Here is a 27,153-nt window from a genome sequence, read left to right as displayed (position 1 = left end):
TTAATAATATAAAAAATCTAAGATTAATCACAAATGTATATATAGGAAGATGGATGGACATTTTTTTTAACTAACCAACCACAAATAACCATACAGCAGCAGCAAAAACAGCAGCAGTAGACTCTAGGAGGGTGTTTAGATGGGGTTACAGCAGGGCTGTGAGGGAGCAAGAGAAGCAGATGGATAAAGAAAGACCTGTACTGAAACTGAGCCATTGCTGAGATGTAGATTTACCTTCTGCATGAGAGAGACCCATTCCTGTGCCAGCACACCGGGGACAGCATAACTGAGTGCGCCAGGGCAGAGCTAGAAATAGATCTAACTACTTTATGGCACAGGAGCCTTCTTAAGGAGTGTGAAAAATTGGGATACCATGGGCAAATCTTGGAATATAGAGTTCACATCCCTGCATAATCCCACTTTAAACAATGGGATGAATGATTACTAATATAGTGACAGATAAAGATCCGTATGGGAAAACACGGAGACTGTGATACAGAGCAGACACAGCCAGAGCTCTAGAAAAGAAACCACAACACTGAAAGGCTTTTTTCCACTACAAAAACATTAAAAGAACACTTCCATATGGGCTGCCCACTGCACCATTTTAGGTCAGCGTGTCCTTACTTAAAGTGCAGTGGCTGAGACCAGGGATCAGGGGTACTGGCAGAACAAACGAGAGCTGTAAGTGAATAAGAGTACAAGTCTAAAAATGGCACTCTAAAACAGAAAGACTCTGAAACAAGTGATTCATTCAGCAAAAAAACCATCATTCACCCCAACGATTCATTCAAAAACAGATTCATTTAGGAATAAATCAATAATAGTAGCTTAGACACGCACAAAGGTTCTTGCTGTGACTTTGCTTGTAATAATTCTTGGTAAATGTTAATTATAAATGTTTTTTTTTATATATAATACAGCACTGATATATATAATACATTATGATAGAAAATCAAAGAGAGGGAGAGAGAGAATCTGATGCACATATCAAAAGAAGAACAGAATGTGTTTCTTGGTTTCTGGAAAGACGGCGTGTAAATTACAGATGTGCAGTTGAGTTTGACAGCCCTGCCACATCTTTAACTGAACGCATCCGGATGGTCAGGTCATGACACCTGTCCCATAAAGCACAGCACTTTCTCAAGAAGGCATGTTACGACGTCTGTAAATTTTCAGGTGCACAGAGTGAGGCCAGGGAAAAAGGGGTGTGACACTGTCCTGTTTCAAACAAAGAGAAAAATGTGTGCCAGGTGTACACATGCACACACCCTTTGGCAGGATAGTCTTTACCTGTCAAACAACAGGCCAAGACACATATATACACAAAAGAGGGCTGTCTTTCATGTAAACCTGCACCTTTGGTTGAAATTTACAACCTTCCTTTTTTACTGCCGAAGGATGGTTGACATTGTCTGCTACATGAGGGCACGACGGTTATAAATCACGCGGCACACTCTCTCTTGCTCCTTTCACTGCTATGAAAGAAGAAACGAGCAGCAGACACATGTGGAAAAATGCATAATCAATAGCAACACAAGAAGCGTTGGAGGAACATTTAATTTAGAGCATTTCATGTGAGCATTTAATGTGTTAAAAAATTATATAATCTAGGATCAAGTATAGTAACAAATCTGAGCAGATTTTTTTTTTTGTGTATCCATTTTTAATGTAGTCTGGGATCAGATTGTTTGCTTGTTTATTTATTTACCTCATGCATGTCATTCATTAAATTTTGGCATTATATATATATTATATATATATATATATATATATATATATATATATATATATATATATATATATATATATATATATACATAATTTAATGCAAAATGAGGAATGTTGCTTTGGCAATTAGCTGAGATTAAAAAAATTAAATATATATAATATTTAAATATATTTTATGTTATTATTTCAGTTTAGTTTACATTAGTTTTACTTTCAGTTTTAGTTTTATTTACCTACAATAACCCTGGTTCGTGAGCCTATGCTAAATGCATGAATGTAAATGTAAATGTTTTCATTTGTTATTTTCTAATTTATGCATAATTAAAACTATAGCTGCATATAATTATTTGCATTCAATATTGTTTTGTCTTGCTGTCTGCAGCACACCAGTTGAGAAGCACAGATCTAGTAAATCCTCCAAAATGGGTGATATGAGGCTGGTAAATCACATTGGAAGCCTCTTAACCTCTCTGTGATCTGGATATTAAAGAAATATTTACAGTGTTTGAGCAATACATCTACTATAAGTACCCTCAGAGGGATTAAGGGCGCACAAGCAGTATAACAATTCATTCTACAGATGAGGCAAAATGTCATAAATCATGATTGTTTATCCCTCATGTAAAACCACCACATCTCAGAGGCGCTGCCAAATGGTTTCTACTGTAAATGCTTTCTGCACATTGACACATTTGATACACGGGTAAAACAAAATAATGGACAAACAGAAAATCCTCTCATGAATATTAACTATAAATGGAATGACATTAGCATTTGAGCAGGATATTAATCATGTTAATTGGATAAAACAACCATCCAATCAACAGCCATCATCATCAACAGACAACTGAAGTAATTTAAACAGCCTATCAGGAGGCTGGAGGAATCTCTCAAAAATCTGATACTTGATCTCCATCACTTTACAATAAGTTTCCATTAGTTAAGGTTAATGTATTAACTAACATGGACAAACCATGAACATTACATTTATTACAGTATTTATTAATCTTTATTAATGTTAGGTAATGAACATAAAGTTGTTCACTGTTAGTTCATGTTAATTCACAGTGCATTAACTAATGTTAACAAGCACAACTTTAATGCAATTATAAAATTAACAATAACTAAGATTAATTAATGCTGTAGAAGTATTATTCATGCTTATTACATGTTAACTACAGTAGTTAACTAATGTTAACTAATGAACCTTATTGTAAAGTGTTACCCCAATACATCTTATTTTAAGAAAGTAAACCGAGATTATTTTGTTTTTACTGTACACACACAACTTCCAGCTCACTAGCTCACTTTTCTCTTATCAACTAGTGCCATGTCTGAATTTTAAAGTAGGCTAGATTAGTATCTTATTTCACCTGAATGACATATCAAAGGGAGATGTGTCTCCTGCCAAAGTTGAAGTTGAGGTTAGCACTACTTTCACACTATCTTGACTTCCGAAAGGGTTTTGCTTCGTCTGACCTGAGGACAACGAATCAAACCGCAGAGGTTTGAGATTGTTGACAGGAAGATTAGAAAGACCTCAAAGCCATGTTAAAGTCTCCGTTTAGAAACACGCTGAGGGTATGTTCTCAGACAAAGCGCGTGAAAGGATTTCGCCTGGATATTTCTTCAGTGTTGCATCACAGTGCTTTCACTTGCTGTCCACCTGTTAAAGTCCTGCTTTTCCTGTACAACTATGTAATCCATTGCTTGCCCACCATAGTGTAGGCACTGTTGGAGAAATTAAGCTAATCACAGCTATTTCCCAAACTGTATTAACTGTTGAACATCATTTGGATGGTGTCGTACATATAATGTAGTAATAACGTCTGCTAATTATGCAGAGTTTTAATTCACTTTACACTAAAGCACATATAATTCAATTTGTATATGTAATGAAAGACATAGATTTTACTGCATGTTAGCCTGCTTATGTTGCTCAAGAGCATATTAAACTACATATCATAATAACCAGAAACTACCAGGTTGAGAGCTATACTTCCAACCAAATTGTTGAACTATGATTTTTAACAACAGAACTTACAATCATGTGCTTCCTTCAATTTTGTCCTTAAATTTTCTTTACTTTGTCTTAAAAAAAGTCATATATTGACCTTCATATCAAACCCAAACCCTGCTTTGCTTTAACTGAAAGGCAGGATTCCTACCTTGCATTTTGGCCAGTCTTCTGGCATCTAAGCAGTAGGCACAAAGAATAAGATGGAGGAGATGAAGATAAAATCACAGTGCCATCACAGCTGTAGCCCTCTGATACTAATAAATTCATAAAATCCAGCTGCTGTAGAAAGCCTGATTTATTAGAGATGTTTTGAGGTTTCACATGAGCCATTCATCTCCCGCTATCACACAGCACTTCCTCCTCGACTCCAGCTCCGATAAAAGCCCATGATCTATATCCTCCCCCACTCCCACAGTCCCACCGGGCGACACAGACCAGAGCACGAATCACTTGACAGAGGAGAGGACATCTTTCCAATAGTACAGTATGACATAATACCTGTTTCGAAAGACAGTATACACAATCTTAACAGCAAATGATTCACACTAGATTAGATGATTCTTTACAGAGAGACAGCTATGGGAAAAAGTCACCTGGTGATCAGAGCATCTCATATGACACCATTAAAGTGCCTGTGCATTTGTGCAAGTATGTTTGCATATGTGTGAGAATCATCCTGTTGACAACAGACAGCTGTGACGATGAGTGCGAGTGAAGGATCAAACTCGAAAGGACATGCGAACACTCTCAGTGTTTGACCCCGAATTCCTTACACCCCCTGTATGACTGTGAAATGACAGAGTTTTAATGCTGGCAGCAGATATCATCAGATATTCAGTCCATGGTGCAAAATGCTGCAGAAGGGCAGCTTGCTCAAAGCAAGCTGTCATTTCTTAAGAGTGCGCTCTCTTATAGTAGGAAGGATTCATTTTAGTAGATCAAATTCAATAAATCACACACCTGCGACATAGTGAGGATGTGTGACATAAAACCCAGAATCTCACCTGGCAAAGAAGGATGCAGCTGCGGAGGTGCCACTGGAGGGCGCTGTGGTGACTGGGGCAGGAGGTGGGGCAGCAGGGCTGCTGTATGCATTGGGCCGATCAGCGTTGTAGCGGTTGAGCGCGGCTTCATTAAGACCCTCCCGGTTGCCTTCTGACACCATCTGAGAGATCTGTATGCAAGTAAACATGGGTATTAAAAACAATCTGCAAAACAGCCAACTATACAAGAGCAAATGGCTCTATTTACAGGTAAACAAATGCAGTATAGCTCAGGTAATGCTCCCATTTTCCCTGTTATGCATGGGAAAAGGGGTGAAAACTCATTCTATTTGTGTTTGAACTACAGCAGCGTCTCTGGAAAGCGTCCCGGGTCACGCAGCAAAGATTCTGCGAGGCCTTCAGATAAACAACTCAGCTTAGACGTGAGTCATGAGAAACAGCCCTGATAATTGTGCTATGAAGGGCCCATGGCATGGCTGGCTTTCTTAAACAAGCATTCAGTCAGACCTACTCAGGGAGATTTGGAAATAATCCTGACACCCTCCCCTGCACCGGCTGTAAATAGATGGTGAGGGCACTGCTGTTGCTGTGGGCCGGGGTCTGTCGTTTCGCCCCAAATAAGGACACATGTGTTCTTGAGGAGGATGAGCTGTGCTGTACAGTGAACCAGCCACCCTCTGTGTGTTTACCCAGAATGCTTCACAAATATAGGAAATTATCACCCAGATAAGCTTGGATGCAGAGTGAGAGAATCCTGATCTGTGCATTTGTTGCTAAAAATGTTCAGCATTGGACATACATGCATCACAACACAATTTGGTCATCTATGTATGTGTATGTGTGTGTGTGTGTGTGTGTGTGTGTGTGTGTGTGTGTGTGTGTGTGTGTGTGTGTGTGTGTGTGTGTGTGTGTCAAGTTGCTTGGGTATATTTGTAGCAATAGCCAAATTGCATGGGTCAAAATTATAGATTTTTCTTTTATGCCAAAAATCATTAGGATATTAAGTAAAAATCATTGTCAATGAAAATATTTTGTACATTTCCTACTGTAAATATATAAACATAAAATTTTGGATAATAATGTGCATTGCTAAGAACTTTATTTTGACAACTTTAAAGGTGATTTTCTCAATATTTCGATTTTTTTGCACCCTCAGATTCCAGATATTCAAGTAGTTGTATCTCGGCCAAATATCCTAACAAACCATACATAGATGAAAATCGTATTTATTCAGCTTTCAGATGATGTATAAATCACAATTTTGAAAAATTTGAAAAACTACTTTTGTGGTCCAGGGTCACACACACACACACACACACACATACATGTATATATGTATGTATGTATGTATGTATACACATACTCATTAAAATGGCATGTGTAATGTAACTGAAATTAAATTTTAAGCATTTTAAATAATATGTCCTTTGTTTTGCTATGGCTAATTTCACAGCTATGCATCCTCAATATATAACATACATAATTGTTACATAATTACAATCACAGCTTGATTAAAACATGTGATTTCTATCTGGTCTGGTTTCTATTATAAATTACATTATCATTATTTTTTGATTATATACTGTATATATATATATATATATATATATATATATATATATATATATATATATATATATATATATATATATATATATATATATATATATATATACATATATATATATATATATATATTACAAAACTGTTAATATGATAATGAATCTAACAAGTTTTGTAAAAAAAAAATTTAAGACTGATTTAATGCAATCTTTAGAAAATTACTAATTATACATGAATACTAAAACAACAAAAATGAAATGTAAAATTCTAATAAATATGAACCACTGGAACATAAAGGTGGGCAGAAGTTGAAGAAAAATTTTGATTTGTTTCTGCACAACATATCTCATCAAATTAAAGATGCTTTGCCGCACTGCATCAGCAAACAGGCCAATCAGTGCCAACGGTGACTTTCACACCTCAGAGAATGAGTGAGTCTAAACTGAGCTGTTCACAGCCAAAGGCTCATGGTGTCTTCACAGCCTTGCATGTGTTATTTCAGTCTGGCTGCAGGTATGATGGCAAAATGCATAGCTGTTTTAAAATACTCTGTGATAGCACATGACTGACAGGTATATTTAGCAGCGTCTGCACTTGTTACAGTTCCTTAACGCTGCATTGCTCTGGGCAGACATCCATGTGACTGAGCACCGGATTTACAGTAGGTGTATTCGCATTTGACAACTGTTGGAGTTAAACGTATGGAATGAAATGTCATGGGAATAACACACAATATTGATCATTTGCCAACAAATAATCAGTAATATAGATTTATATAACAGTGGTCATTGCTAAAAAATATTATCCTACTACATAGTGAAGAACGGGTCAATCTAGAAGGATTAGTACAAAGGGCAATATGAGAAATATTAAAAAGCTTTTATCCCTTATTAATGAATGGATTAAGCTACCACATAAAGCTAAATCCTGCTCATTTGATGCACACTTGTCAAACGATGACCTGATGATATAATAATCAGTATCTAATTCTGTCTATTCTGATCACGCGAATCTCCCTCCCCAAGACAAGCCAGAACAATTATAGAAACTAAGCCACAAAAATGGGTGTTTTGAAGCCAGATTCATGATCAAATTAAACTTTATAAGCCCATTAAGAGTTCAGAAACAATCAATCATAACAGATCATTTAGAACTCTTAAAGAAACAGTTCACCCAAAAATAAAAATGTGCTAAATTTGTTTCTTACACAGCTTTTCACTTCACAAGATGTTAACCAATGGACTGGAGTGGTGTGGATTACTTGTGGATTATTGTGATGTTTTTATCAGCTGTTTAGACTCTTATTCTGACGGCACCCATTCACTGCAGAGGAGCCATTGGTGAGCAACTGATGTAATGCTGAATTTCTCCAAATCTGTTCTGATGAAGAAGCTCATCTACATCTTGGATAGCCTTAGGGTGAGTATTTGAGCAAATTTTCATTTTTCGGTGAACTATTTCTAGTAGAATTACAAAAACAACATGTTTAATTCTAAAAACTAAAAATAAAACCAAAGAATGCTATAAAAGTGTACAAATATGGACTTTATGAAAAAAACTGCAATGAATGATTTTCCATGAGCTAAATGGCAATTCTATCCTCACGGCAGCATTGAAATGACTCAGCCCTGCTCACAGCCAGTCAGATCATTTGGGAACCACGGCTGATTTGCCATCTGTTGTGCAGGAATGAAAAGAAGGAGCATTAAATACCAGCAGTGCCAACAGCACAGATTGCACCTCTATGCCCATCCTCCCATCATCTCTCCATCCATTCTCCTCCCTTACTTACTTCTCCTCTCTCTCCTCTGTCTGATAGTAGCCCTTTGTTTGCCCAAATGTAATTCCTCCTATCCATCTATCCATCCCTTGTCTGACATTGACTTTGACCTTCATACTCCTTTTGCTAGTCCAAATGGCTTTGTAAAGCTAAATTAAAAGTCTTAGCATTGCTGAAATCAGCCAGATAAAGGTTATTCGAAGATCAACAGATAGCTGGCTATATTGTAAGTCTTCAAGTTCTTCACTTACACATAATGCACTGTAAAGGGTTTTTTAGTTTTTTATAAGAACAAAAATAATATGTTTATGCTATCCCATATTTTTAGGTTATACATTTATCGACTTTTTTTTACATTTACAACTGGCTAGTAATTAATAAACAAAATCATTAATAAAAAAAATATATAAAATAAACAATGGAACAATGCATGTTAAATATATGTTATTAAATTATAAAAATAATAATTAAATAAACTATTAATCTTATTGCCTCTGAAAAATAAATACTAATACATTTTTATTGTCATCTAATTGTGGACACAATCCATGTTATAATGGAATTATACAAAAGATTGCACATATCCATGCAAATATATGTCTTTCAAATCAAGTCTTGAAAAAGAAAAATTTTGAAAAAGAGATGCAGATTATCAAGAGAGGATACTGTGTTTCATGAAATGTAATTCTTGAGAAGATGAATGTGATATATAATGTCTTAGTATGTTATACAACTGCAAATACTAAAAAGAGTTTAGTTACATTCAAGTCATTCATATTCAACAAGTCACATTCAAGGACATTGTCAAATTCATATTGAGACCACATGATCTATGTTATGTAATGGTTAATTGCTTTTCCACTTTCAAATGCTTTGGAATAAACAATATTGCAGAAAAATATCACTCTAGTGATTTATTCAAGCATATTAGAATGCTATGAGGACAATTATAGCAACTTCACCACAGATGACAGATTGCCAAGTACGTTCCTGTGCGTGTGTGAAATCAATATCCAGTTCTTGTAATTTTATGGATGTCTCATTTCATGTGTTTCAACAGCAGCCCGGCCCCTCTGTGTAACTACAATGGCTCCAGGTTTGCATGAGACCGGGGCCAAGTGCAGGTGTGATGGATGAGGAAGGTAGAGAACATTTCTAACAATGGAAATTTCCTGATGCAGCAGAAATACCCAAGAGAGGAATGGAAGGATCTAAAAAGAGGTTTCTTTCCACCCTGTTCCCCAGCGGCCCTCTGCACACCCACAAGAAGAGACTTCCTCATTCATCATAATTAAAGCCGGAACACACTGCACTGCCGGGATACTCCTCTCCTGGATATGTTAACTATTCTTCACCATCCCTTGAGCGCACTCTATATCTGTCTGTGACAGTTCACATTCACTTCTCAATTCAGATGGGATGGTAAACTGGACTTACAGTCCTGGATAGGAATAGCACACTGGAGATAAGCTGAAGAAAGAAAGAAAACCATGGGGTATGCTAAAAATGAATGAAACATGTTTTTCGCTGAGGTACAGTATAAAAAAATACAGCAAGTATCTTAGTACAGTAGTTAGTGTGAATATGAAAAATGGAAATTTGAATGGCCACAGGAATCTAAATAGGAGTTTGAATGAAGGAAAAGGAAATTACTGAACTGCAACTCAAAGAAGTTCAACTCATCAAATTAAAAATCCATCTATCAATTGATTGATTAATTGATTTATTGATTTATTGATTTATTGATTTATTGATTTATTGATTTATTGATTTATTGATTGATTGATTGATTGGTTGATTGGTTGATTGATTGATTGATTGATTGATTCCTCAGTCAATCGAAAGATGTATTTTGACCAACCTGCCGACCGTCCGTCCACCTGTCCATCCATCTCTTTCTATTTGTCTATCCATCAGCTCACCCATCTTTGTATCCATCCATCCGTCCATCCATCCATCCATCCACCCATCTATCTGTCTATTTATCATCCATCCATCTTTCTATTCGCCTATTCATCGTCCATCTTTCTATTAATATATTCTTCCATCAATAAAATCTGCCATCCATCCATTCATCCACCCATCTTTCTGACTCTTTCTATTCATCCATCCTTCCATCTATCGTCAATCTTTCTATTAATCTATTCACCCATCAATCAAGCTATCTGCCCATCCATCCATCCATCCATCCAACTTTCTATTCATCTATTCATCTGTCTATCAGTCAATCAATTAATCTGTCCATCCACCCATCCATCCATATATCATCTTTCTATCCATCCATCCCTCCATCTTTCTATTCAACTATTCATCTCTCCATCAATCTACCTGTCCATCCATCCATCCACCATCTATCTTTCTATTTATCATCCATCCATCCATCTTTCTATTTGTCTATTCATTTGTCTATCCATCAAACAATCACTTTTTTTTAACATTTTCAAACAAGGCTTTGTCAAATCACCATTTAAAATTTTCTATTTAAAAATTAGTCATACAAATTTATTTGAAATTTCATTCATTTTTATTCTACACCCTTATAGAAATTCAAATTGCAATTCTGCATCATGTTTACTACACTGTAAAAAAAAAAAAAAAACGGTAGCACTTACGCTAAAATACTGGCAGCTGTGGTTGCCAGAACTTTACCATAAAAAATTGTGGTATGGTATCAACATTTTAGGTTTTACAGACTTAAATTCACAGTAAAAAAATAAATAAACCCCAAATTTAATTAATTGATTTAATGTTACAGTAATATACCAACCTATTAAAGTACCAATATCTGTTTTGTACCAATAAAATACACTGACAACCACCAAAAACAGGTGGTGATCAGAAATTCACATAATGAAAGCTCATTGCAAACATGCAGCTTTTCCACAAGCTGAGGAGGGAAATACTTTATAGAATGTGCATAGTGTCATTCAAACAAATGCTAAACACCATCATAGTTACACACATGATACTGAAATAATGCAATAAACATTAATTAAACAACATTAGATGTAAAATAAAACCTCAATTGACACAACTGATTTAAATTTGTATTCATTTTCTGTACAATCTGTGAAGTAGAGAGATTATTTTACTGTAATGAATCAATTTAATAGCTTGTGACAGAGCAAAGGAGACCCCCTATGCCTTACAGATGCTCTCTGCCCATAGCATGAACTCCAGCCAAGGAACCAGTTAATTGAGGGACTTTTCTCTTGAAATAATAAACACAGATTCATCAGTTTATATAAAAACATATTCATGACCGAAGTTGCCCCGTCATGCCTTTAAATGGGCCTGTGATGTAGAAATGGGCACAAGCTGTAAGTGTCCGTTGGGTCGGAGCCACATTCCTCCTCCAGAGAAAGGGATGTCGGTTTTAGAAAAGAGCCCTCCTTGAGGAGATTTTGTAAGGGATAAGACAAAGTCCAAATGTAATGTAAGAGCTCTGTGTGTGGCACACAAACTGTTTTTATAACAAAGTCCTGCATCCAAGGTAATTGCCACCATCGGAGTGACTCTCCAAGGAAAGCTTAACGGCTTCCTGTGCACAAAACAAAAACCAGCCCCTTGGGCAATGAAAGAGCGCGAAAGGGGGAGAGATACAGAAAATAAAACAGATCTTAGCCAAAGTAAACAGAAGTGAAAAGCAGAGGAGTCACAAAAGACTCATTGAGATGGAGAAGGAGATACAGAGCTTAGCTCAAGTAGGAAAAGAACAGACAGAACAAGATAGAGCTGAAAAACCCAATCCAGAGAGAATGAGTGTCTAAAAGAAGACGTGAGTGAGGTGAAGGGTGTGCCCCATCTACAGCCTAAATGACTTCCTTGTTCAACCATACTGTTTAATCACTGGCACAATCAAGATAAGACCCACCAAAACTCCGACCATTAGAATCTTTTGGGACCCAATCAAACACTCTGACTGAAAGACACATTCAAGACCAGATTCTTAGCCAGAATGTTAGCCTTAGATAGTTGATCCCATAGATATAGTTAATTAAAATTCAGTCATTATTTGCTGTTAGAAAAGTTATGTTAAATATTAAAATGTTATATTATTTATACAAATATTAATATGTAAAATTGTAATACATATTAACATAATCAAAAGATAAATATATGCCATAAAAAATACACTTTTCACAGATGTATTGTCCATACTATCAAAAAACAAACAAAAAAAAAAACAACGTAAAATGATAAAAGCATATCATTATTTAGAAGAGAAGCTTGTAAATCAAATATGGCATTCTGGTCAAGTTTGACGTCAGTTCAGACGTCACTTTTCCTTTCAAAGGATTTGAATAAGTGTTATTATAAAACAGACAGATTCTGACTCAAAAAGTCACATTCAAGGACGTTGTCAAATGCATACTAAGACCACATTTTCTATATTATGTAATGGCTTATTGCTGTACCACTTTCAAATGCTTTGAAATCAACAATTTACTCATGATTAACTCATGATGTCAACATTTCAGAGTAGCTTTTTCGTCTGCTAGCCACATTAAAATCACAACCTGTTCTTGATTTCTCATTTTCTCACAAAAACACATACACTAACACAATCCACCAGTCTGCGGATCCAATATAAAAGACAATTGTTCATTTAATCCACCATCAAAAACTCTAAAATATCCCCTCAAAGCTGAGAAAAATGTAAAACAACACTTTTTGAAGAATAAGTGAGTTAAGGTCTATGTATGACAATAAATATGTGATTATGTTTGTGTACCAAATAACAGCCAAAAATTTGTTTCAGTATTATGTCCATGTTATAAATTTAATCACTGGAAAGGTCCTACTTTATTACATTACAGTATGTGTTATGTTCACTCTTATATGGTTTCCCTAATTAAAATCTGCAGTTACCTCAAAGCTTCACCTTAAATCTGTGCATTCTGAGCAAAAGCAAATTTTAGAAGCAAATTCTGCAGATGTTTGCATATGTGGAAGTTCTCACTGAGAAACAGACTTAAAATTATGCACAACTGCCTGAAGTAGAGTCCTACTATCACAACATATTCCGCATAAATACACATGACATATTTTTTTAATGAAAATAAACAAGCTAAAACATCCTAACTGAAAAACAATTATTGCTTTTCTGTAGTGTTAAGCCTCAAATGCCAACTATACACTGGATCGGAATCTTCTTTAAGTAAAAAAAGGGGAAAACCCTTAAGATATCATGTAAAAAAAAAAAAAAAAAAAAAAAAAAAAAAAAATACTACCTTAAGCATGCAGAATAACATCAGTGGACTTTGAATGATTATTGCTGCTTAGGCTTTACTAAATAGACTCCTGAGTGCCTCAATTCAGTTTTTTGGAAGTTCTTTTCCAATTAAGACTGAAGACTGACAAAATACGCCAAGACTAAATTACCCCCCTTAAACCAAAATCTCTCATTTGGACCATATTCAAATGCGCTTGTTGACTCTTGCGGGTAGAAATACACTAACCTTGGTTCTACAGTGTAAGAGTAAAATAACTAGGAATTAGGCCACAAGTGGACTGAATGTCACTCATCTGCCTTCCAGAATTGATTTGTTTGTTCTCCAGTGATATAATCAAGATACCATGCCATTACAGAGAGGGGAGAAACTAAATGAACTCGCCTTCCAAGGTTCCTCTGTCTCCGCAAACATAGTAGACCAAAAGAACTAGGCTTTTATCCAAACAAATGAATCAGATTGATTCTCTCGAAGGGTTCCCCTGACTCCATGCAGTCTATATAAAATGTAATTCCTTCCGTTCAAATTATTACTAATGCACATTAGGTCCAGAAATTTTCCCAAAGGACTGTATCATCAGATTACAACATTAACCACAATGTGCAAACAGCACCTCATGACATCAGGTGGCATTTCTCCTCAAATTGACATCAACTCTCCAACCATGAATACAAAAGTGGAGGTTTTGTTCCAAAAAACTAATGAGCTGCCTTGAAGTATGTTGCCGACATAAGCAGTTACCTTTAGGCAGCATCCTAACTGAGCCTCATTAGTGACTGATTTACAACACTCTACATATGCACTTTCCAGGATGCACTGACATTTTATTAACATAATGATGCAATACTAAGATAACGGCTGACAGACATACAGATAGAAAGATAGATTCACAGACAGAACAAATTAATGATAAACAGAAATATTGAAAGACAGACAGACAGAGAGATAGAATGATAAAACAATAGACAGAATGAACAAATGAACGATTGGCAGAAAGATTGAGAACAATAGGCAAAAGGACAGATAGACACATAGAATGACAGATAGAATTGTAGACAATAAATTATCGATATATAAAAAAATGAACAATAGACAATTAGAATGATAGACAGAATGATCAAAAATAGATATACAGTACAACAGATTGGACGGATGGACGGATGGATGGACAGACAGACAGATAGATAGATAGATGGACAGACAAACAGACGGATGGACAGATACACAGAACAAAATAATGATAGACAGAAAGATGGACAGACAGACAGAAAGAATGATAGAATTATAGACATAACAAACGATTGTCAAAAAGATAGACCGATAGAACAATAGAGAAAAAGAAAAAAACTATTGACAAAAGTAGACAGATAGAACAATAAACAAAACAAACAAACAAACTATAGACAGAAGGATATCAGACAGATGGAACGAAAGATGGACCAAGCAAATGACAGATAGACAGCTGGACAGATCACCAGATAGATGCATAAGGCTTGACATATGCCTACCTGATAAGGATAGAGTGTGACGCCATTGGCTCTTGACAGGTGTCCAGATGTCCAGGTGCCATCCAGGTACTGGTGAGCTTGGAGTGCGACAGAACTCAACACAGTTCCATTAGTGTTGCTGGGGCTGCTGGATAGATGAGGCTGTTGAGGTCTTGTGGACTTTCCTGCGTGGCCTGGTGAGTTGTTCTTCTTCTCCACACCATTGCTCACCCCAAGACTATTGGGTTTGGGTCCGTGTTTGGGGTAGGCTGGGTGGTGGGAGCTGCCGCCGTTGCTGGTATTTGTGATTGTTGGGGTAGAAGTGGAGGTGGTGGCAGAAACGGTAGCAGAGGCAGAGGAATGGTAGCCTGTAGGGAGGAATGCCCAGTCTCGAGGTGGTGTGGGACCCTGGAGGATACTACGGGATCCCACCAGGGAAGCCAGGGATGGAGGAGACCCAAGAGATACATCACACTGATCCAGGCTCAGCACCATATGGACGGCCTCCTGCTTCAGCTGACTCAGGTGAGTGGCACACACATCACAGCGACCGTCACGCTCATTCCATGCCTTGCGTGTGCTGTTGGGCACCTGCAATTTATCATGGATCATCAGGGAGAAGGAATGATCCTATGGAGAGACAAACAGGGAGAACTATTTCACATGCAATCTTAAAAATAAAGGCTCCAAAAGAGGTATTCGCAGTGATACCATAGAAGAACCATTTTTGGCCCCTAAAGAATCTTAAAGTAAACAGTTCTTAAAAGAACCATTTATTTAGAGTGAAGTGCAAAGAATTATTTCCAACTATAAAGAACTTTTTTGTGCAAAGAAAAAGGTTCTATGGATGTTAAAGGTTCTTTACTGAACCATGGAAAAATCAAAAGAAGATTGTTTGGAACCAAACAACACTGGATCCTAAGCTCCACTGTACAGAAAAGGAAATATGTTCAAAATATCTTCTTTTGTTTTCCACACAACAAAGAATGTTGCAGGTTTAGAATGAAAAGTGAGTACATTTTTATTTTTTGTTGAACTATCCTTTTAAAATAAATGAATAAAGAAACAAATGATTTGACAAAGTTATACACAAAATAATTTAAGATGCTAACCACATTGTTTTATTAACTGATCTATATTCTTTTATTTCTCCAAAGAAGTTTTAGAAGAACATCTTGATTGATGAAACAACTGAGAACTCAATTAAGTCTTCTGACAAGCAACCTTGGAGCAATTAAACTTTCATTAGGACAAACATACACCCTTGGTTCCTCCATTGTCTTTCCCTAAGCGGTCTTAAACCAAATAAATGAGTCTATCTACACTGCTAAGTAATTAGTTACTACAATAAATCATTTATTGCTACACAACTATGGAATTTATTTCTAAGATGATCATATGATGTAACCACAGAACAGTGCCATGAACTTATTACATTCACAATCCCCCTGGAGCATCCTGGGATTAAGTGCCTTGCTCAAGCTCTGATTGGCTCATGGCTCACTTCCTGCAGGGATTAAACCACTAACCTTCTGGTTACCAGCCATGAGCCCAAACCACTTTACCGATTAATAACTAATTGAAATTTAACTTTTCTCGTTGTATATTCACCAAGCATAAAAAATGTGCACACTATTTGTGTATAATAAAGCAGGTTCATTGCTTCATGCAGAATACAATTATAATGGAAACCACGCCCTTGTTCTCACGCTTTGTCAGTCTGGATTTGGTCTGCTCTTTATTTTACTGTCTTCCAAGTCTTCATTAGCATAAAGCTGCCAATTATCTGGCTTTGGTGAATCATCACACCATGTGCTTGAGCATTCCGTGAGATGAAGATCATAATAATGTTTTGGCACATGCTCACAGGGCCAGTGTGAAGATGCAGGAATGATTTTAATTAGATTAATTGAGATACAGGCAATGACATCATCCTTTCATCACACAAGGGAAGAGATGCACACTTGCAAATGACTTAGTGGACACTCAGAAATAAATATACTTAATCTTTCATTCTGTTGCATCCCATCTGTGTATAGTTTTTGATTAAGACATTGACTTAAAAGCTACATTACACAAAATAGTTCTGCCACAGGGAAGAATTAAGTGATCTCACAATTTTTTTTATAATTTTTTCCTTGTGGCTAAGATTTATCAGCATTCGCATTTGGAGTTTCATATTTTACCCATAGATACTACGGAGCTCATCATAATGTTTAGATGGATTCTAATTAGCATCTCCAGTGCCTTGAAAGATACTTGACCTTTTTAGCATCTAAACAATGCCTGTAAGACACTATAGTGGTGCTTCTGTCTCCGACTGCAGTAGTTATGGAAAGGTGTGAACTTTAAACCAGCTAGTATAACAATTAACCTTGTACCTTGGGTTTAGAGGCCACACTCATTTATGCATGCAGAGAGTCTGAATAAGAAGTGCAGATGATGACAGTGTGTAGTGTTTGTCTAAAGCACAGATGGATGTACATAAAATCTGCCATAGCAGGATTATTGTAGTTAACTAAAACCTTAAAACAACTTTTGTTACTTTATGAAATAAACTTTAACTGAAATAAAATAAAAAAACATCCTTTTATATATATAAAAAAATTTAAACTTAAAAACATTTTTAAAAACAAAAATAAAAATGTCAAAAACATAAAGCTTTAAAATGAAAAGGGAAAATATATATATATATAAAAAACAAATTCAAAATATTAATGAACACTATAATATTTAATATCTAGTAGGAAGTTTTTTTATAATTTAATTTTTTTATTGTTTTATTTTAGATGCTTTAGCAATAACCTTTTTTTTGGGGAGTGGTGGGGAGTCCATTTAAAAGGTTCCTTGAGCAACATCATATAACTGTAACTTTCCTTTTAACGCAGCTGTTATGGCACATTGTATTGAATGTATCTGACACTGCATCGGGGGTCTCAGAGTTGGTGGGACCACAGCGTGGCAGACACACAGTGCAATCCATCTGTTCTGGGCTTACGGTGTTTGGCAGGACCCTCTCGGCTGGGCACAGGGCAGCAGTCCAGCTAATCAAAGCCCCGCACATGAGCACAGTCACTGAAGGAGAGAGACTGAAGTTCTGTTTTGATTAAAACCACACATTCCTTCTGTCAGTGTAAATCTAGAGGCCGACTCTCATCTTACACAAGCTGCTTTGTGTATCTCTCCCATCCTCAGCCAGAGCAAATAAAGCAAACATCAAACTACAACTAAATGGGGAAGCACTGTACCATAAATACAGACCTAAGACGCTTATCTCTGACCATGTTGGTGGTTCTGTCAAGCAGGTCTGGTCAGTGTCCATAAAAAAGGAAATGTAACCCCACATAAGGGTTAAACTGTACCCAGAAAGATCTTCTGCCTCTTTTTGCGTGCATTTTGCATTTCTTGTTGTACAGAAGGTGTCTGTCCTGTGCTAAACCTATTTCTTGGGAAACATTGACTATTACCATGGCAAAAGTGTTCATGATTCTGTGAGAGTGCATTCAAGAGTTCAGTTAATGGCAAGACACTACAAGCATCTAATGGATGCAGCCATTCAGTTTTTTCCATGCACTGGTCTATTCTGAGATTTTGGGCAACATTCATAAAGTGTTGTTTCAGATCAGGAAAGACAACATCCAAAACACAGATTCTTTTATGTCACCTTATCTATTTGCACCTGTATATTAAAACTGCAATACAAAAAAAAAATAATAATAATAATATTTTTTGTCTCATGTACCAATTAATGTCTCATGTACTAAATTAATTCTGGGTTTGCTCATATATCACTCGCCTGTTTTTATACAACACTGTATTCCTAAAAACATGGTGAATTTTTTTTTTAATGTATTCAATGATAAAAAGAGACACAAAATATCACTGTAACATAACTTTAATATATCAACAAAATATATTAAGACTTTGTCAAGTCTTCAGATTTCTGCTCTAGTAATGTATGTAAATGAAAGCATATCACATTTTAAGTATATAATATATGAATTCTGAAATCTCATTTGCCTTCACAGTTCATTTGATTGAGGGTTAATGTAAACACAGATTGAGAGGGGTCTGTCATTGATGGTCTGTGAAACTCAATGACAACATTTTGTCTGCCATTTTCAGCATACCACCAAACTTTAGGAACAGGAAAACATGACAGAAAAAACAAATAAATATATAAATTATATATATATATATATATATATATATATATATAATAGACAGGCAGCTTTTCGTGCATCAATCTTAGTTGTTTTTCTTCAAAGAGGATTTAAGTTAATTTTTTACAGTTAAAGGAACATAAAGGAATATATATATATATATATATATATATATATATATATATATATATATATATTATTATTATTATTATTTTTTTTTTTTTTTCTGTCATGTTTTCCTGTTCCTAAAGTTTGGTGGTATGCTGAAAATGGCAGTTGTCATTGAGTTTCACAGACCATCAATGACAGACCCCTCTCAATCTGTGTTTACATTAACCCTCAATCAAATGAACTGTGAAGGCAAATGAGACTTCAGAATTCATAGATTATATACTTAAAATGTTTAAAAAACTAGAATATATTGAGAAAAAAAACAAGGTTGGAGATGAATTGCAGCACTAGAAGTTGAAGCAACATAAACCTGCATTTTTGTAATTCATGCAAAGCCACTGCAGATATTTCTTCTTTAAGGGTGGTGACCCAAATACCAAATCTTAAGCCATGCCACTTCAAGACTTAACCAAAAAATAACTAGAAATAGCAGACTTTAACTCAGTTTAACTGTAAAAAATTAACTTAAATCCTCTTTGAAGAAAAACAACTAAGATTGATGCACGAAAAGCTGCCTGTCTCAAGTTTACAAGCAATTTCAAATATTTTGCTTGGTGAAAACCAATGCAATAAATGCCTTACAGGGAAAAATTAACCAATACTTGTGCTTATCTAAATGGAAAGTGTTGCTTGCAGGCATTTCACTTATTATTATGAGAATTTGATTCTCACATTCCAACCAAAATTCAATAGGTGTTTAATGTCAAAGAAAATCATGAGATCCAGCCGCTCTAAGTGGTTTACAGATCTGATATAAATTATAGAGGGCTTGGTTTTACATAAAAGTGGAATGTACTATATATATTTATTCTGAATAAATATTTATGAAGCAGTTGAAGTGACAAATATAGTGATACAAAGCATGTACTGTTGTGGAAAATGTCTTTCCGCATTTTTACCATTTGCATGAATAAAATATTTTGCATTACAGCTTTGCCTAAATAAGTTTTTACTAGGGTCACTTTTCATGTTATAAAATAGTTCGAACGGTTGAGGAAGTGGCGAGCACTTAGTAACTACCTTCAGAGTTTCCAAAGGATCCAGATTTTAGTCAGTAAACATGGGAGAGAGCTATGCATTCATTCAAGACACATCTATAACATTTTGCAGCATTTACATTATTACCTACAGCAGACATTTATAAAAATAAACCCTATGTCCTCTGTAAAGAGCACTAAGATTGCAAGGAGACTGAAATTTCATTGGGAGGACAAACAGGACCATGAAAGCTAAAGCGCTCTAATGCCTACAGCCTTTCGTTCTCAAGCTAAAAACAGACAGCGAATTTGTGCGAGGGTGAAAGAGGCCTCTTTAAACTGGCAGATGGACTGAAGCCCTCTGGTCCAGAGCTCTGCTTTAAACATACTTCAGATGAGAGCTTCGGAGAAGAGATGATTGAACAGTCACCATTCATCATGATGGGAATTGGATCCAAGACTGAAGAAACGGCTCATATTCCTTAGTGTCGAATTAGTTTCAAAAGAGTCTGTATGGTTATTAGTACCTAATTGGAAGCATTTACTCACTGCCACCAGACTAGTCTCAAGCCACATTCGCCCACTTTAGAGGACAAAGCAAATGAGCAAAAGTTAGGCCTGCTTCCAGAGCCTCTAGTTTCCTGTTCGCTAGTTAATTCCTTATTTCATTAGCAGGAACCAGAGAGAATGGCAGCTAATATCAGTCAGGTTATGAAAACACTGAAGTCATTAACACTGCTAGCAGAAGCCCTGACTGAATCAATTAACCATCGTCTATATGGGCCGTCCCACTGGGACAAACATGAAGGACAAGGGGCAAAAGTAATGCGCTACATAATGGGAACAAAAAATAGACTGTCCTACATTATATGCTGTCTTATGTGTCTACACTGTTAACAATAAATACGATGATGCCATAGAAGAACCATTTCAGTGAAAAGTTTTAAAAAGAACAATTTTTCTTAGTCTGAAGAACATTTTAATAATCTAAAGAACCTTTTTCCACTATATGCATAATGGAAAGGTTCCATGGAGGTGAAAGGTTTTTCATAGAACCTTTAAAACCTGTCAATAAAGAACCTTAATTTTTAACAGTGCACGGAAGTCGTTAGATGTGAACTAGAAAGAGTTCAACACATCTGATGCTGTGTTGCAATCAAAAATATGTGTACAGAACTATCTTATACATTAGCTAACAACAAACACTTCGTCAGTTGTGATAGAAGGACGTTTTGGGCTTCGCACATGTCTGACATTAAACAAAACGCTATAGATCTTCTAATGGATTCAGGAGACATATCAGTGCTGCAAATTATTGTTGTGGAACATGGTCTGGTTCGCTTACTGATTTTCAGTCAAAGATTACATGACATCATCTGACTAATGGTATCTGAGCATGCCAACACCAACAAATCAGTCAGACAAAAGCCTCTTTCACAGTTTAAAACTGATCTCAGATTCATTGTCATAATATGGACCGCAAAAAAAAAAAAGAAATATGGTGTTTAATAGATGCATACAGGTTTGCAACAAAATGGGAGTGTGAAAAAGGACAATTAAATTAAAAGTTAGTGGCTTGTTTAACCCTCATTATGTTTGCCTTTGGGGAATGTTAGATGTGACAGCGAGAAATGTTTTGAATAAAAAGATTAAGAAAATTTCCAAATATTAAACTATACTGATCATGTGGTGCATGATGGTTTTTTTGTTAATTGACATTCAAGTACCTAAATTAATAACACTAAAACAAGTCTAAATACTAATATAAAAAGGCACTTTAATTTTTTTTTAAATGACAAAAGCGCGTAACAAAACATTAAAAGTTGAACTTAAATTAAAATGGAAACTGAAAATACTGAAAATAAAAGTGAATTCAAAATATGAATACTATAATAGTATATAAAAATACTAAAATAACATTGAGTGCAAACTAATTCAGGTTGATGTGGATATCACTGCATTATAATTTATGCTGATAAAATTGGTTTAGAATTGACTAGACCAGATTAACCCTACACTGAAAATGACCACTGTTAGGTCAACTTTTCTCAGGTGAGTGTATTTGCAAAAGAAATGCTTAAGTTCACTACAAGAAACTTGCTCTCATTGCTAGTTTATAGGTCATAATAATATAAAAGCCAACCAAATTGTTGGTCTCTGCAGAAGTATTTCCTTCATCAAGATCTTGTAAACTATAAACATGTAAAAACCTGGAGAGCGATGTAAGGACAAAGTCAGTTTCTGCAGTACTGACATATATTACCTGATGTTGCTTTTTGCTAATGCGGTATTCGTTTTGTGAGTGGCTTCATTCATATTGAGATTTCACTGGTCATTCATTACATTTCCACCTTCCTCTGAGAATATACAACATATCCATAAGCCTCACAAAGACGCTGTTTAGTTTGACATCCCTAACCCACCTCTTTGCCTTGACAATTATCCTACATCAACAAACCCAGAGATCTCTGCAGGGACCAGCTCTCTATCTGCCCCCACAGAACCCACTCGAGTCTTTGCACACAAACTGCTTCCAACCATGCGGATGAGGAAGGACAGACGGCTTTTGATAAGGGCACACAGTATGCTTATAATTCCATATGCATGTATTTGAGCTTCAGACAGCAGGTTTAGTGTTGGCAGAAAGTAGTCAATTTCTGTCAAAGTTGAACTTACTGTTATTTAAAAGTAGTTACACTATAAGCAGTTTACAAAAATAAGTAATTTAAACCAAAAGCATCCGAATATAACTCTCAGATTACTAATGAAAAAATGTGACAGTATTAAATTTAAACATACTATGGATCTAACATTCATATTCTTACTCCAGAATGTCACATATATAGAAATACTCCTGCATTATGCTAGTTTCTTGTTAAATCCAATGGGTAATTTACATGCTCCTCACCTGTAAGTTGTTTAAAATGCGCTAATATAAGAAATAACAGGTAAGCTAATCCTAAGAAATAAATCAGGGCATATTTGAGGCTTATTACTGATATAACAATACCTATCCAAGTTATAATAAAATATCAGTTTTGCCTTAATTTTTATTCTGCCAAGAGAGTCATGAAATAAACATGGTTCTCGATTGAAATAGATCGGGTTTTTTTTTTTTTTTTTTTTTTTTTACACAAATTAGCTCTATGGATGCAAGCCAAGGCGTCAACACAGTTTCCACTTTCTTAAATGTCCAGTGTTTTGAAACTGAATTGGTTTCATTAAGAGTTGGGTTTTGTGCCAGATTTTTTTGTGGTACTTATTTGTTACAGACTTATAGTGGATGAAAAGTTGCACTGAGGCCACAGCCCACACATGATTCCACATCTGTTCTATATTTAAGCAATAACATAGACAGCATCTTACAGCTGATAGACAGTTCCATCAGATATATGACTCACATTATGGCGGTCTCTTTTAACATCACTCCCGCAGGGCACACATATGGAGGTCAAACATGATGTAATTCTGTAATATGTCTATCACACACACTACTGTTGAAATACTTGGGGTTGGTATGATTATTTTATGTTTTTGAAAGAAATATATCATGATCACCAAGGCTGCACTTATTTGATAACAAAATACAGCAAAAATATTGTGAAATATTATTAACAATACAAAAACATTTAAATATATTCTAAATTAGAGTCTGGACACATACTGGAGGGTAAAGGACATGTCAGCTTCATGTACTATGTGATCATCTGCAACAGCCATGAGCATTGAGCAAAATAACATGTCAGGAAATGTAATTATTGACTGACATCTTCTAAACACATTATTATTACTGAGGACATTTTACAGTCCAGCTTAAAACAACTAAATTTACGTGGCTGTAAATAACAGCATATTTCCACTCTGATCTTTGTTATTGGCTCATTCTGCTCTGTTCCTTGTTGTGTTTCACACGAGAGTGAAATCATAGATCTCTGAACCTACAGCAAATCACTTCCACTGCCAAACATTCATCAGTTCTGTATGAACACGCTCAAGACCGGTGGGCAGCCACAGTCACACGGCTAGAGAAACCCCAACATTAATCTCCTCAGGAATCACAGAGGGTATAGGCAGAACCATATGTTTGGAGAGATAGAGAGAGAGAGGCTCTGCACTTGGAATACCACATTCTGTAGGTTTATTTCCAGGAAATAAATGACAACATGGATTGCTTTCGAAAGAGCTCAAGTCATAGTGTGCATTGTGCTTGAGCAAAGTGCATTACCTTTACTGCAATGAAAGTAACATAGCACGCTAAGAAAAATCTGTGTTTATTGAGATAATGCATGTGAGCTGAAGCATCAATAGATGTGCATTCATTGTGTAGAAGTTTGTGTAACCTCATATCAACACCAAACACCAATTTGTCCTTTATTCTATACGACTTTCTTCTGAAAAGATTCAGGACTTTTTTTTATATCTGCAAAAAAAAAAAAGACTGTATAAAGCTTGAATCAAAACCAAAATGATCGATCCTAAATGAAAATTTTGTAAACAAATAAACAACCTCAGAAAACGAAGATGATTATTCATTAAAAGGCCAATAATTCACAAATTCAAAAATTTCACCACACTTACATATGCAACAAAAATGTTGTACCGCTGTCATCTGATGTCTTCTCATTAACGTTTGTATGACATTCCATATTTCACGTTTCATTAAAAAAATTAAATTCTATCATATAATGAGTGTAATTTACTTCTCTCACACAAATTAACACATTAACTTTAATGCTTCACATCACGCCGTCTAAACTGAAAAACTGTGCAATAGTAGTATATTGTCATGCATAATAATCAGTGAAATTTATGCAAAATAACTACATGTTACCATATACTGCTCAATCATTCAAGCATTTCTTAAAGGCACTATAAGCATCTAAATCAGCATATCTAAACAATATAATCAGAAATCTTAAAGCCCTGTCTCAGCCTGTCACTCATTCTGCCAGTTTTGGAGAAATTGCGTGTGGTTGTAAAATCGTAAAATACTGCTTACAGCAGCTTTAACAAGCATTCAGGACCCTATTAACATATAATTTATTGATGTAATATGCAGCTTCACTATCTGAGTGGGTGCTTGCTCCAGGTGATTTGTGAATAATTTTATATTGTAGCATACAACTTAAATGTGGTTTCACCTTTCACTGGTTAGCCTGCACAAACCCAGCAGCCCTAGCAAAGAGGAATGTGGTTTAGAGAAAAACACCTTGCTTTTACTGTCTGGATCTACCTGCTGACACGGAGGTCCTAAAAGAGCTCAGGGTGCATATAAATACATGCCATTTGGGGTCATTTCCACAAATCTCCACCTAAGCGCTCATGGGAAAACACACAAAGAAAGAAAACATAGAGTCTGTTTAGCTGGCTTACTATTGCCGGACCATTCCAAACCACGGATTTAGGTCTTCTACAGCCACTTAGACATCTCATATCCTAAACCCTTAAATCCTTAGTCATTTCCATTTGAGCCCTGAGCTCATAATTCAGCAGTGATGTCACTTTATTCCCCTCATTACTGTGCATTATGCAGCCAAATTCAGTTGTGTCTAAATGTTAACCTTCATTCTACAAAAAAAAGAGAGTCTCCTGGGTTGGGTTGCACCGAACCACTCTAGAGGTTTAGTAACTACTAGCAAAGACTTTAGATATACCAAGATGGTGCACTCATATTATTATGAATAGAAGAAAGTGCAACACACAATATGGTGGAATAATTCCTGCCAATCGGCAATTAGCAAAGTCAACCCATCGCAGCAAACTGCCGTCAGAACCTCTGATTATAACAGAAACATTCAGTGTCCTGAGATGCAGGCTTAGGACTGCATACATGTGCATTGGCTATAAAGCCTGAAAAATAAGCTTTTTTAAAAAAAATAAAAAATTTGACCACAATAAACCAGATTTATGGGACAGTTCATATCAGATTTTGATTTAAAATATGTTTAAATGTCAGTGTAACATTTTTTTGAGATTTCAGAATTTCTCCATTCAGCTAGATAGGAATTGGTATTGGAAGCCCGAAATATCTACCCAAATGTGTAGCAAATAATAAGAAAATTCTTTATTTATTTATTCTGTGTGATTCTGATTTTATTTGTGTGTTTTTTTTTAGATCGCATTTATGTTGTGGATTTGTAAAGTGAATTATTCATATAATGTTCTCTCTATTAAAATGTAAATGAGTATATATGTCAATGTCATCAAAATCACATATATTTAAAGAACTCAAGTTTGTTAAGTAACTTATTGGTGCAATTCAATCAGTCTGCTGTTTTACTCCAACCATTACTCCATCTCGTACTCTGAGACATCCATGTATATTTAGTTTATACGTGGAGTTACATTTCAACTAAGTTTAATGGTTAAACACAAATCTATTTCATAGTGCACAAGTTACATCACAACTAGGTTAAATTAACTTAGGCACAATTGGTACAACCAGCCCATTTCTTAAAAGGTTTCTGATGCAGCAAACCTTTTCAATCACATGGTGTCAATGAAAAATGGTTGGTGTTCAGATAATGCTAATGTATGCATGAGGACACAGCACATGCCTCATTTGAAGTCTTGACATGTAGATCCATACCAGTGATTGCTGAGTGTGCATCCCACGGAAAGAAATTGCATGTCATTTATACGCTATAAGAGAGTAAAACCCCAAAGACCCTACAATGGGACGGGACAGGCTGCAGATGTTTCTCTGCATCAGGTAAATTTTCTGCTCTCATTTGGGAGCCATCAAAAAACGATGCATTCTAAACCAAATCTATGTTGGCACCCCTGATGTTTGTTTGCTTTCAAAATCCAGATTAGGAGCAAGAGATAGATGAAGAGAGGGAAAAGATGAGATCACAATCGCTTAGGTCTTTTTTCTACCAAATGCTATCTATCTGCATCTCATTGCCAGAAAACTGCCATAAATCCATGCTTGGCTAGCAGCTCTTTTTGGCCCTGCACCCCTCAGAGGAAGGATGAATAGGAAATTAGAGCTCGCAGCAGTCCAGGGATCTGACACAGGAA

The 27,153-nt window shown here is 35.8% G+C and overlaps 1 protein-coding gene across 1 annotated transcript in view; it reads right to left on the bottom strand.

The window, feature by feature from the left end:
• Nucleotides 1–27,153, bottom strand: part of LOC132111361 (kinesin-like protein KIF26B) — a 149,187-nt gene that overhangs the window by 107,634 nt on the left and 14,400 nt on the right. Inside the window, exons 3-4 of the mRNA XM_059518583.1 lie at nt 14,841–15,449; nt 4,756–4,925 (exon numbers count right to left, since the gene is read on the bottom strand). Coding sequence (XP_059374566.1) covers nt 4,756–4,925; nt 14,841–15,449 — 779 coding nt within the window. The remainder of the gene's footprint in view (nt 1–4,755; nt 4,926–14,840; nt 15,450–27,153) is intronic.

Source organism: Carassius carassius, chromosome 31 (genome assembly GCF_963082965.1).
Source record: "Carassius carassius chromosome 31, fCarCar2.1, whole genome shotgun sequence".
NCBI classification, from domain to species: Eukaryota; Metazoa; Chordata; class Actinopteri; order Cypriniformes; family Cyprinidae; genus Carassius; species Carassius carassius.
This window is presented reverse-complemented; position numbering and strand designations above follow the sequence as displayed.